The 14,896-nt window shown below is 35.9% G+C and overlaps 1 protein-coding gene across 1 annotated transcript in view; it reads left to right on the forward strand.

The window, feature by feature from the left end:
• The first annotated feature begins 6,300 nt into the window (after positions 1 to 6,300).
• Positions 6,301 to 14,896, forward strand: part of LOC113113811 (TBC1 domain family member 9B) — a 30,841-nt gene continuing 22,245 nt past the window's right edge. The window contains 7 exon segments of the mRNA XM_074559949.1: positions 6,301 to 6,557; positions 7,732 to 7,842; positions 9,749 to 9,867; positions 10,490 to 10,582; positions 10,584 to 10,719; positions 12,596 to 12,854; positions 12,966 to 13,173. Of these exon segments, the coding sequence (XP_074416050.1) occupies positions 6,440 to 6,557; positions 7,732 to 7,842; positions 9,749 to 9,867; positions 10,490 to 10,582; positions 10,584 to 10,719; positions 12,596 to 12,854; positions 12,966 to 13,173 (1,044 nt within the window). The 5' untranslated portion in view covers positions 6,301 to 6,439.

Consider the following 14,896-nt stretch of genomic DNA (forward strand, 5'->3'; position numbering starts at 1 on the left):
TCAAAAGTCTGAAGGCCTATGATTATTTTGTTTCTCGAAAAGTTGGGCCAATCTTTTCTGCCAAACAGAAAGCAGTGATCGTGCTAAAAGCAGAGGTTAGACCTGGCCAAGCAGAGTCACAGCATGATTCGCATCTCCCGTGGGTGATCGCCAGAGAGAACGGCGAAATAATCACTGCTCACTGCGACTGCAAAGCCGGGTAAGTCTTCATTGATCAGTGTTCTTATTTACTTATTTATTTACTGAAAATGTAGTGACTGTTGTACCAATTCAATTGTTTTCAGTGTGAGACTTTCAATGGCGTCTGTACTAATGGTGAAAAATTGTATATCACAGCTTACACATTTCTCCTTCTTTCAAATCCAGTCTTGGAGAAACATGCAGTCGTGTAGCAGCTTTAATGTTTAAAGTAGAAGCAGCTGTCAGGATAGGACTTACAAATGCTGCATGTACTAGTGAGGCTTGCAGCAAAGCACAGCTACAGAATGATGTGAGGAACATAGTCTGGGTGCTGTGGATTGCGGTTTGGGACACCTGAATCAGAAAGCGAAAACATATGACTCGGTTGATTTGACTCAGTTTTATTTATTTTTATTCAATCTTCTATAAATACATAGTCACTAAGACTTACCATGAACAAAATGTGCCTCACAAACTCGTTCAGAAGCTGCAGGCTTTCTTCGGACCGTCCAGGTTCAATCGCCTAATTGCACGCAACCATTTCTTTCATTTTTCTCTATCCTTTTCGGAGGGAATTCGAAAAAACATTTTATCAGGCCCCCAACTAACCGTACAATCGACCACACAGCAAGAGTGAACCATCCTCTTCTCTAAATCCTCCTCCTAACGTGCAAAACAATCAAATTACAGGTATCTAGCGGTGTTTCCTGCCACACGATTCCCATGATGCAACGCGACAAACATAAACAATGACGTCACAAAAGATCCGCCTATTGACTCCCTCTGCCAATGCATTGATAAAATTAATAGCTGGATGTGCCAGAGCTTTCTTCAGCTAAACAAGGAAAAAACTGAAGTCATTGCATTTGGAAACAAACATGAAGTGTTCAAGGTGAATGCATACCTTTACTCTAGGGGTCAAACAACTAAAAATCAAGTCAGGAATCTTGGTGTGATTCTGGAGACCGGTCTGAGTTTCAGTAGTCATGTCAAAGCAGTAGCTAAATCAGCATACTATCATCTCAAAAACATTGCAAGAATTAGATGTTTTGTTTACAGCCAAGACATGGAGAAACTTGTTCATGCCTTTATCACCAGCAGGGTGGACTATTGTAATGGGCTCCTCACCGGCCTTCACAAGAAGACCATTAGACAGCTGCAGCTCATCCAGAACACTGCTGCCAGGATTCTGACTAGAACCAGAAAATCTGAGCATATCACACCAGTCCTCAGGTCCTTACACTGGCTTCCAGTTACATTTAGGATTGATTTTAAAGCACTTTTACTCGTATATAAGTCACTAAATGACCTAGGACCGAAATATATTGCAGATATGCTCACTGAATATAAACCTAACAGAGCACTCAGATCACTAGGATCGAGTCAGATAGAAATACCAAGGGTTCACACAAAACAAGGGGAGTCCGCCTTTAGTTACTATGCTGCCTGCAGTTGGAATCAGCTTCCAGAAGAGATCAGATGTGCTAAAACACTAGTAACATTTAAATCTAGACTCAAAACTCATCTGTTTAGCTGTGCATTTATTAAATGAGCACTGTGCAATGTCCAAACTGATTGCACTATATTTTCACTTTTTTTATGTAAAATCATTTTCTAACTGTTTTTAAATTCATTTTAGTTAAGTAGTTTTTTTTCATAATTTTAAAAGTTTTAAAATTGCTTGTCTTTATTTTTATTATTTTTCTTCATGATTATTTTACTTTATTTTATGTAAAGCACTTTGAATTACCATTGTGTATGAAATGTGCTATATAAATAAACTTGCCTTGCCTTGCCTAGTAATAAGTAGACATTTAAAATACATCAATAACTGATATCATAGTTTAAAATAGGTAAAATCAGAGTTAAGGCTTGCTTTATGTGTTGCTCGATGAGGATTTCTCAATCGTTGCGACTTTAAATCCTGAGGACACAAAATGCCGTGGAACCTCCTGCCGCGGAGTGAAGAAGAGGTGGAGTTACGAGGATTCTCAGACAGTTGAAGTGTCCAATGGAGTTAAGAGATTTGCTCTCAATCTATTTTCAACACTTTAGATTGTTTACCACATGGGGTTTGACCAATAGCATTGAATTGTGAAAAAATATGAAATAGACAAAATTTGGACATGCGAGGATTCTGCCCGTCAGTGACGATATTTTAATAAAGGTGTTCCATTCCAATGTTAACCTGATTCAATTGGATCTGTGGTTCATATGAATTGTATAGTATACTGTGCCTTATGAAATGTATCATTATTAAATGTATCATAAATATAGATCAGCACTTACCTAATGTAAGTTACTTTGCAGTAACCATGAATTTGTCAACATTCTTCTCACCACTGATAATGTGATTTGGACTTGAGGCTATTTTGTCAAGCGTTCTTTCATTTTGGAAACCTCATACATTGAGTGACGGAACACTTCTCTTTTATTATATATTTACATATTAATAATTTAAGTTGTATTGTGTGAAGTTAAGTTATAGTTTTATTAAAAAGTTCATTAAGTTAAAACTCCTGGTCTCCTGTTTGTGCTATGGTAAGGTGTTATCATTCGATTTCAATCTTTGTTTCCATATAGTACAAGGTGCCATATTAAATATTTTTTGATGTCTCTTATATTTGAATTTCTCAACATTCTTCTCACCACTGATAATGAATGGGTTTGGACTCAATATGTCAGTGTTCCATTTTCATTCATTTTGGACACCTCATACATTGAGTGACAGAACACTTCTCTTTTATCATATATTTACATATTTGGTATTGCTGGATTCAGCACAACCCCACCTTTCCAACGAGCCATCATACGTGTTTCTATGATAATGCCAGGCAAAGCAAGCACAAAGTAAATGAAAACATTCTGCATAGATATTAAATCTATGCATGTCTGCTTACTTTAGATATGTGTTTACATGTCTCTATTTATTCCATACATCAAGATATTCACATCCAGTCTTTTCTAGTAGTTAAATCAACTTCCTGACTACAAACATGTCAAGTTTCAAAGCTCTCAGAGCTTGTGTGATTGATCTGCATTAGTTTATATGCCTTAACTCCCATACGGACAGGCTATATTTTAGTCCTTTATTGGTTTTGTGGTGTATAACAATATCTGTTAATTTAACAATCTTAGCAGTAAAATATTTTTAGCCAAGAATCCATTTCATATATGGGAGACCTTAGAGATGAAGAAAAACATTGTTGGGTTTAGTTCTACCTCCGGTAGGGGTATCTCGAAAACTAAAGCACTTTTTGACCATTTGTCACTAGCCTATAAGGGCACCTGCACTGAGGGTCCCCAGATTCAAGTTTGTAAACTTCTGAATACAACATTGAGAGCAAGCGACGGATTATCTGCTTAAAATTTCTCCCTATTTTAATGCTGCTGTGGAACACAAGTTCAAATATATTTACAGATAAACCATATATATTTGCAGAGCACACTGTATAAAATTTATAAAATACGATATACCACTACTACCACTACAACAAATAGTTTTATTATCAATGGTGCTAAATTCACACTGTTTGAACTAAAAAGAGCATTGATAGGTGTTAAAAATACCTCACCAGGGAGAGATGGGATATGCTATAAAATGATTGAAGAATTATCTGATGTGGCAAAAAATGTAATACTGGTTTTATATACCAAAATTTGGGAGCAAGGAAAACTGCCTACTGGGTGGAAACACTCAGTAATAGTCCCTATAGGGAAACCAGGAAAGGATAAAATGAATGTCAAAAACTACAGACCAATAGCATTAACGTCTAACCTATGTAAACTCATGGAGAGGATGATTACTAAAAGGTTAGTGTACAAATTAGAAAGCAGAGGACTGATTACATCATATCAGAGTGGATTCAGTAATGGAAGAACAACTATGGATCCGGTAATCTGCCTGGAGAATGACATACGTAAAGCACAAGTTAACAAAGAATGTTTTGGCAACCTTTTTTGATTTATAGAAGGCTTATGGCATGCTGTGGAAAGAAGGAATTTTATTTAAGTTGAATAAAATGGAAATAGGAGGTAAAATGTTCAATTGGATCAAAGATTTTTTAAAGGGTAGAACCATAGAAGTCAGGATAGGGTCGGAGTCATCAAGCACATACATAATAGAAAATGGCAACCCACAAGGTAGTGTATGCAGTCCAATTCTTTTTAATATAATGATTAATGATGTGTTTGATGAAGTGAACCAAAGGATAAACAGGGCATTATATGCAGATGATGGAGCGTTGTGGGTAAGGGGCCGTAATATTGACAATTTACAGCAAAGGATGCAAACAGCAATTTAATCAGGTTGGAAAATGGTCATTTGACTGGGGGTTCCACCTCTCAGTGGAAAAAACGCAACTCATCTGTTTTTCTAAGAAAAGTGTAATACCCACAATAGATCTCAAGATAAAAGGACAATCTCTCAAACAGGTTAATGACTTAAGATATCTTGGTGTGTGGTTTGATAGTAAACTTACTTTTAAAAATCATGTTCAGAAAATGGTAGACAAATGTAAGAAAGCAATCAATCTTTTGAAGTGTCTTTCTGGGTACAGTTGGGGGGCGTCAGGATCTTCTTTGAAAATAATTTATATTGCAATAATCCGATCAGTGTTTGACTATGGATGTACAGTATACAAAACACTAGCAAAAACTACATTAGCTGAACTGGACAGGGTGCAGGCCAAAGCTCTCCGGCTGTTTAGTGGAGTCCTCCGAACATCACCAGCACTGCAAGAAGAAGTAGGGGAGATGCCTTTAAATCTTAGGAGGTTAAAACTTTCTCTAGCATATTGGGTAAATTTACAAGGGCTTGAAACTTACACATCCTACAAAACTGGTGTTAGAAGAATGCTGGGAATATGGTCGCACTGTGAATAGCAGTTTTGGATGGAACAGCAATAAAGAGGCAGATGACATGGGAATCAGTACTATACCTTGCAGCAAAAATGTTAACTTGAGCACAATTCCACCTTGGTTTTTCTGCTATCCTGTAGTGAATCTGGAAGCTCAAAATATTATCAAGACAGGAACGTTTCAAAGTGTACAGCAGTATCTAATGTAATGACACAGTACAAATATTTACAGATGCATCCAAAGAACCAGCAGGTAAAACGGGGTTGGCTGTATAAATTCCTAAATATAATGTTATACTACAAAAAAGAACCTCAAACCATCTATCAATCTTCTCTGCAGGTAGAAGAAGGGAAATCAAGTAAACCTGTTATTTGTTCGTACTCTATGTCTTCCCTAATTAGCATCCAGACTGGGAAATCTGCATGTAGACAGGATCTTTTAGATGAAGTTCACTTGGGGTCCAGCGCACACAGGTATTGTGGGTAATGAGATGACAGACGAGTTGGCAAAAGAAGCACTTAAAGCAGAACAAGTTAAAGTACAGGTTCCACTCAGCAAATCAGAATTGAAAACAATAATTAAAGATGGTATTCATAAACTCTGGCAAGATAAATGGGATAAGGGGGGGAAAGGTAGGCATTTATATAGTATTCAACAGCATGTAACAGTTAAATGATCAGCTCACTTTCAAGACAGTAGGAAACCTGGCTCACCAGGCTAAGGTTAGGATTACACACAATAGGGAAACATGAGACAGGAATGTGCCCATATTGTACGGAAACAGAAACCGTGAAGCATGTACTTCTGACATGTAGGCAATACTCTGAAGAGAGAGAAAAATTTAGGAGTGTAACAAAAAACTCTGTTACTTTGAGCAACCTGTTACCTGGAACACAGTCTACAACCAAAGCAGCGATAGAGTTTCTAAAAGAAACACAACTAGCAGACTTTAGCCCAATTTAATTATACCTTTTTTTTCTCTGGAGGTTGAGCTGAGGTTAAAGCTGGAGGAGCTGGACACGCAGCGCTACCTGAAGCTTGGGCTCTGAACTCCTTTTTTTTTCAATTATTAATATATACACATTTATTTATGACTTCCAATGTGATCACACCTCAATCCAGCAGATGGCGGTAATGTACAAAGATTGGAAGCTGCCAATAAAATTCATTGAAGAAGAAGAAGAAGAAGAAGAAGAAGAAGCAGAAGACGGTGCTAAAGACTTTTATTTTGAAGTTCCATTTGCTCAGGAGGCCATTTTGGCTCCACGGTGGCTGGTTTCGCACGCAGTGAGTTGGGCGGCTCTCATGCAGACAAACATCGGCTGGAGTCCCGTTCATTCTGGCATGATTAAAACTCACACATTCGCCGCATATACTGAGTGAAAGCGCCCGTGCAGCCATGTGGATCATCCCGGAGGAGGTGTTACTGGCCAACGCGCTGTGGGTGAGCGAGCGGGCGAACCCTTATTTCATCCTGCAGAGGAGGAAGGGACACGGGCGCGGAGGAGGCTTCACGGGTACGAGATATTACCCAAATATGCACAGTCGGGGCTCGTGTGCATGACAGATCACAAGTGCATATTGAAAAAGAGTTTATCAACGCAGTAATACTAGCTGATGATTCATTATAACATGTGGAATAATCTGTAGATGGATTTGTTTTGGTCGCATCTCATCAAAGATGCTGACTGTGTTTGCGTCATCTCTTTATTTATATCTGACATGTTTATGAAATTTAAGTTTATACTTGCTTTATGGGTTATATTTAAGTATATTTATATGTTTGTAATTCATAAATGTATGGTTTCATGTAGAATTTTTTAAGAAATACAGTAATAAATAAATTACAGATGGTTGAAATTATAAATGTAACATTTCTTAGGTGCCTGATATTTGCCATATATAAAACACACTCTCCAGTTTCGTGGTTAAATGGCTTAACATTGTTATATATATGTGTATATATCTATATATCTATCTATCTATCTATCTATATATATATATATATATATATATATATATATATATATATATATATATATATATATATATATATATATCTCGAGTTTCATGGAAGAAAAGCCTTTGCTTGGTTTGTGTTGTGTCACAATATGTTAACTTCTGCTTCCCTCCTGTGAAAGATATTCATATACGTTTCCTTGGCTCCTAAAACAGGCAGTTTTTAAGAGGAGTGTCACACATGACAGCAGAATGACTGCATTCACCTCTGAACCCGACTATAAACTCAATTACCTTACGAAGACCTCAGCATTGTCTGGAAGTTACATCATACGGGTGTTTTGTCATACTTTAGTGAGACTCTTATTAGGTGTGGTGTGTGTTCATGTCACACTTGTGCAATATTCTGTGCATTATGCAATGCATCAAAGATTTATCCCTTTTGAAGAAGCCTGTTAGTGTTTATGTTCCCATCAGAATCACACATTAACGGATCATGTGACCACTGTAGGAGGAAGTTGAGGTGTGTGACAAATGGCATGCCATGTCTTAAATTCCTGTCTCACGCGCGAGTGTTTATCTGGGTAAATATGTGTGTCTCAGCAATGAGAACTGATGGAAACCACTGCGCTCTGACGCCTGTTATTGACTAAAACAGGTTTTCCTCTCTCTCTTCCTCTCTCTGTGTGGAGATGTGACCTGTGACCCTCTGTCTCTTTATGTTTGTCTCAGGTTTGCTGGTGGGTACGCTGGATGTGGTGCTGGACTCGAGTGCTCGCGTGGCTCCGTACAGGATCCTGCACCAGACGGGAGAGTCACAGATCTTCTGGAATATTGCTTGTGGTCAGTTGTTAAAGTCTGTAGAAAATCACACAGATATCCGGCTCCTAAATGTCCACAAAATAGGGATGTGCTCACATGCTTAGTGTGCAAAAAAACAACAATAACTGCATAATTTTAGTTTCAAACTGATTTATTAGTTGGTGCTTACTTAATATATAATGTAATTGTTCTAAAATATAATCATTTTATATATATATATATATATATATATATATATATATATATATATATATATATATATATATATATATATATATAATTGAAGGCATAATATGTAAGATTTTTATAAAAATATCCAAAAATCACTGAACAGAGCAGTTATATATTTTGTTGATTTATGTACTAATAATTGTACATAATAAAAGCTCTGCTGCTTTCGAGCTGTGTGTCACACTTGTTCAGCGGCCATGTTCCGCTTCAGCAGCTTTCAGCCTTACCCTGCTTCTACTCCTTTACTTCTAGGTTAATTAATAATTAGCGCATCCATGAACATAATTTCTGATGAACATGAGTCCCATCGGATTGTATTGGCTGTTGGGAAGAAGACCACAGCTCTCATGATCCACACTCCGTCACAGTGTCATTTAACTACGCCTTTGTTTCTTTGTTTGTTTTGAATACGCGCCCTCTAGTGGTGACAAATCGCATATTGTGCCTGTTAATTTCCTAGTGTTCTTACTTATAGAGTTATATGGGTTGGTTAAAATTCGTAATGGATGCTTTTGAAAACACTGCTTCGTGAACCTTAGAAACCTTCGCAAATCTTTAGTTTCGAACCAGAAGTTCAGATTTCTTATCGAATTGCTAAAGTCATGTTATTTCAGTAAATCGCCAATCGGTTTTATAATATACTGCGCAAAAAAATAAAGGGAACACTTGTGGGTTACATTGTGTGTTTAAGTGTTCCCCTTAATTTTTTTGAGCAGTATATATACATTGTATCACAAAATACACTAGATTTATTCCACATATTTGCATTTCAATAAAAATGCAGTTTAAAACACAGCACAAATGAGACACTGATATAATTTTTATTTTAGTATCAGTATACAATTATAGTTTTGGAAAATTGTTTCAATTAGAATTTGTCTATATATTTTTAGTCATTTTGTTTTGAGTTTCTGACATTTCTTATAGTTTTTTTTTTTTCATATATGTTTATTCATATTTTATTAGTTTTATTAGCGCCATATACTGTGCTCTTGTACTCATTACTAAAAAAGCATCCCAAGCCAAGTCAAGAGGATCAGAAAAGTGGAAGTTAAAGTTGTGAAGAAAGGGATTACTTGTGTCTACTTGTGCCCAGTGACTCAAATTATTCTCTCGCTTCCCCAAAGTAGTGATACAAAGACTGATTAGTATTAAATAGTGGTATAAAAGCATCTAGAGCAGGCGGGGAGTGTAATGGTTCAGTTTAATCGTAAAGAAAGGTGATTCTGGTTATACGTTGACCTTTAAGTGTCCTCTGGTCTAGTGTTTTTTTCAGTGGTTTTAGTTAATAAGCACAAGTCCCTCCATCCACATGCTAAAATGATTAATCTAACAATTACTCACTTAAAATGGCAAACATCTGTAAACTAATACTGACATTGTATTATAAGTGATCTAGAGCTCTCAGTCTAGCTAACAGTTGATTTGTCTTTCTCCAGACGAATTGATTATTCTGGATCTGTTTAGTCAGATGACCGATAACAAAGGAAACTGTCTTGATGTTTTAACGGATACTCTTTGACTTAAGCTCTGGTTCTTTTACCCGGGCTCATCGCAGTGACCGTGTTGAGTCACATTGGCTGGGTCTCCTGTGTAAACCTCATCTGACCTTTAAACAGCCGCTCTGATTTTGAGTGACATATTAAAGGCTGTGACACAGTTAATTCTGATGTGTGTGTGTGTGTGTGTGTGTCAGGCTCGTCTCGTAAGGAGATCACTGAACACTGGGAGTGGCTCGAAACAAACCTACTGCAGACTCTGTCCGTCTTTGACAATGACGATGACATCACCACCTTCGTCAAGGGCAAAATACAGGTGAGAAGGTTTTTTTTTTTTTTACTTTTTTTTTTTTACTTTTTTTTTTTTTAACGTTTTATTTGTCAAAGTAAAGACATGTATTGAAGCCATAAATTAGGATTAAGTAATTTCTTCAGAGATGGTGAATCATGGTTGCTCCTCAAATCTTAATCTAGGTCTGAATATTTTTCTAAATAAGTAACACAACTTTCTCACACTTTTTGTTGTTTGCTAGGTTTACTTTATTTTGTTAAAAAAGGAATCGAATACTGGTTGTACTTGTTTTTTGATGTAAAGAATGTGAGACTGTTTCAAGCTGGAGTTTTGAGGCAAAACAAACTACAAAACGTTTTCATCACTGATAAACGAAATATTTCTTGAGCAGCAAATCAGCTTATTAAAATGATTTCTGAAGGATCATGTGACACTGAAGACTGGAGTAATGATGCTGAAAATTCAGTTTTGATCACAGGAATAAATTACATTTTAAAATATATTCAAATAGAAAACCATTATTTTAAATAAATGATGATACTATTTCATATTATTACTATTTATACTATATTTTGAATCATGTAAATGCAGGATTGGTGAGCAGAAATATCCTTACCGACCCCGAAGTTCAACTTGTTCTTTGCAGGGCATCATCGCTGAAGAGAATAAAAGTGGCAAGGCTCAGGAAGACGAGGATCCTGGGAAGTTCCGCGAAGCCGAGCTGAAGATGCGGAAGTTGTTTCGGAATGCCAGAGGAAGAGAAGCTGGTGAACTATTACCCCTGCAGCTACTGGAAGGGCAGAGTCCCGCGGCAGGGCTGGATCTACCTGTCCGTAAATCACCTCTGCTTCTACTCCTTCCTGCTGGGAAAAGAGGGTGAGATACATGCTGACTTGATGCATTCTGTAAAATAGACAGTGGGACTAAATTTGGACAATATGCAATGCACCTAGAACCCAGACGAACAGCGTCGTATTTTTGATGACTTTTTAAAATAAATGTAACAAAAGATTAAGAATAAATGTAAGAAAACACGGCCAGCAAACCATTATAGATATTAGCATGTTAGAATAATTTCTGAAAGGTGCTGTGACACTGAAGACTGGAGTAATGATGCTGAAAATTCAGCTTTGCATCACTGGAATAAATTACATTTTACGAAGCATTGACATAGAAAACAGTTATTTTAATTAAAGCTGCACGATTAATCGTTAAAAGATTGCGATCTCGATTCAGACACCCTCTCGATCTTTCTAAATGACAACGATTCCCCGAGTCTGTTAAACCTTTGACAAAGTCTTACCGGATCATTCAAATCCGTGATCGCACTGCCGCTGACACAGAGGGCAGTTAGCATGTTTGGTTAAGAAACATCTTCACAAACAGTCTTTTCAACTACACAGTGATATTTCTATCCTACTGTCATTTATATTATCACAGAAATACTGGAATAAAGTTTATAGCTAGATATAAACATTGATGTCTATATGGCAGCGATCAAAATATAACAAATCCCCTTTTGAAAGTACCGCGCTTCAAATAACGTTTGTGTCGATTGCACTGTTTCAAGTATCTTAAAAATGTATTTGTCAATGAATTAATTTTTCATTCAAGAGAATTGTTCAAAAACGCTGATTCATCCAGTAATGAAACAAGTGTAGTAGGTTTATGAGTGATTCGTTGAATGAAACAACGTTTTCATCATTCTAATATAAAAAAAACTGGGGTTTTAAATATAAAATATTTATATATATATATATATATATATATATATATATATATATATACACACTACCAGTCAAAAGTTTTTGAACCATAAGATGTGTAATGTTTTTTAAAGTCTCTTCTGCTCACCAAACCTGCATCTATTTGATCCAAAGTACTGCAAAAACAGTAAAGTTTTGAAATATTTTTACAATTTAAAATAACTGCTTTCTACTTGAATGTATTTTTAATTAGTAATGTCTGTGATGCACAGCTGTATTTTCAGCATCATTACTCCAGTCTTCTGTGTCACATGATCTTCAGAAATCATTCTGATATTCTGATTTGCAGTTCAAAAAAACATTTATTATTATTATCATTATTATTATTATGTTGAATACAGATGACTAGATTTGTTTTCAGGTTTCTTTGATAGAAAGTCCAGAAGAACAAAATTTGTGTGAAATATAAATATTTCGTTATAAATGTCTTTGTCACACTTGATAAATTTAAAGAATCCTTGCAAAATAAAAGTATTAATTTATGATAATAGTAGTAATAAATAATAATAAAAAGCATCGTAGGAGAATCGTGATCTCTATATGAGACCAAAAAAAATCATGATTTTCAATTTATCCAGAATTGTGTAGCCCTAATTTTAATAACACTTTACTGTAGTACTTTTTTTTTTTTACTTTTTTTTACTTTATTTTTATCAAACACATACAGTTATGGTGAGCAAATAAGACTTTTTTTCAAAAAATAAAAATCTTACCAACCCCAAACTTTTGATAGATAGTGTGCATACCAAAGTTAACAGGATTAAACAGTTATCCTATATTTAATATCATATTAGATATAGTAGTCTGACCAATCAGATAGCTGTTGAGTGATGTCATGTTAAATGCTCTATGAAAAAGGCTGTTTCATATCGAATTAAGTCTTCTTTAGTTGTTAGTGCATGCTGCTTTTCTTCCACCATGCCTAATGAAATCTGTTCTTGTTTTTCAAATCTTTTCCATCTTTGTTTTCATTCCTGTGACTGTAGTTTCGCTGGTGGTGCAGTGGACAGATGTCACACAGTTGGACAAGAACGCCACGCTGGTTTTCCCCGAGAGCATCCGTGTGAGCACACGCGACACAGAGCACTTCTTCTCTATGTTCCTCAACATCAACGAGACCTTTAAACTGATGGAGCAGCTGGCCAACATCGCCATGAGACAGCTGCTGGACAACGAGAGCTTCGCCGCCGACCGCACGCTCCCCAAACCCTGCAAGACCCTCAAAAACGTCTCTGCGCTCAAGAGGTGAGCGGGACGTTCACAAATGAGTCTTGAATTTCATTATGTAAACAGAGTGCCCCGTTTGCCAGAATCGTCTGGTTTTATTTAGCGATTTGGTGTTTTCTCATGTTTCAGGGACTTGGATGCACGAGCAAAGAACGAGCGGTACAGAGCGCTGTTCCGGCTCACACAGGACGAGCGTTTGGATGGACACACCGACTGTACACTCTGGACGCCATTCGCTAAGATGCATGTCGTCGGTCAGATGTTTGTTTCTAACAACTACATCTGCTTTGCCAGTCGAGAGGAAGATCTGTGTCAACTTATCATTCCCCTGAGAGAGGTAAACGCACACACACACATCCACGATTAATCACAGTCAAAATAAAAGCTTTTATTCATGTAATATATGTGTGGGTGTACTGTGTATATTTAGCTGAAATGTGTTACTCGACCTGGTGTGTTTTAATGAATGGCAGTGAGAATTTGAGATGACAAGTACTGTGCTGTAATTATATAATAGTCTGTAGTCTGACACGCTACATGTCTGCTGTTACAGTACTTTTTTTTTTTTTTTAGTTTTGATTCACTTTTAGTGCTGTGCTGTGCTTGGTTTGGGCCGCTTTAATTTGCATTTGGGAATGCAACATTCATCATTAGAAACGTTTAGAAATCTGTTGTTATTTAAAAAGAAGTTGTCAGTGTCACATAATCCTTCAGAAATCATTCTCACCCATACCTTGATTTGCTGCTCAAGAAACATCTCTCATTATTATCAATGTTAAAAACAGTTTTGCTGCTTAATATTTCTGTGGAAATGATGATACCACTACAACATTTGTATAAGATAAAAAAAAATATGGACAAATTGATCATTTTATTCACGCACTAAATAAAAAATTATTTCTATTTAATAAATGCATTAACAAATTTCCTGCCTCTTACCATAGCTGTCTGTAAGATTCAGTGTACATATTGTGTCAAAATCAAATCCATCTGAGCGCAGTTTAATCCCAGATGATTGTAACCACTCTAAGCTCATCTGTTTTGGGAAAGCTAGCGTATCTCCGACAATGTGATGACACTCGTTGCCTTCTCTAGTGCAGCTCAACGAGGTCTCGTCCCATTCGTCGATATTTGTGATATCACAAATCCTGGAAAATATGTGTTGTAGTCCAAACGAGTAATTTGTTGTAGTTTTTGAAAAGCGATTTGTTAAAATATATCTATGTAACTTTGAAGATCATTTTTATACTCAAATAACAACATGAAAGACCTAAAGTTAAAAAGTGAAAAAGCATAATAGGTCCCCTTTAAGAAATATATAAATGGGAGGAGTGAAAAGTATAAAGAATTATTTTACTTTAACCCCTTAACTGTCACTCACGTTTTTGAAGATAGACTTGAATGTGCATGATACAATCCTAAATTTTTATAATTCATGACTGAAAACATTTTGTGACATGATTTTGTTGTGCCATTTACATGGTAATGCAATGTCTGATTTTAAAATGGGTTTTAAAGGATGAACTTTGAAATTTTATGTTTTCAATTGATATATAACTTCTGATGATTTCTAAAATGTGATAGAGAAAAAGGCAACGAGGAAGTCTTTTTTTTTAAACAAAGGTCGAAACTCTTAATCTATTACTTTTCCTGCATAATTTTTAACAGAAAATATTGGTAAAATATATATTTGGGAGTCTTAGACCTTTACAACAATATATAGTTTGTCAAGATTAGATTAGATTTGATTGTAATATAGTATAGTCAACGTAGGCGTCCCGTAGCTTAAAGCACACACACATCTTACTGTCTATATAATTTATTTATTTATTATTATTATTTTTTTTTAAAGGACATAGGCCCATTAGCTGTTTGTTCTAAACAAAAAAATCAGACAGGCTTATTGAAAATGACAATTGTTTATACTTCTGACTCGTTCCTTCATTCAAAAATGTTAAGACTGAGGCTTGTCACTTTTAAATCTTTTTATTTGTGAAAACTTGTATTTGAACTGCAAATCATTTCATTTTATGGTTTAATATGTTGCAATATATATTGCC

This window comes from Carassius auratus, chromosome 14 (assembly GCF_003368295.1).
Source record: "Carassius auratus strain Wakin chromosome 14, ASM336829v1, whole genome shotgun sequence".
Classification (NCBI taxonomy): domain Eukaryota; kingdom Metazoa; phylum Chordata; class Actinopteri; order Cypriniformes; family Cyprinidae; genus Carassius; species Carassius auratus.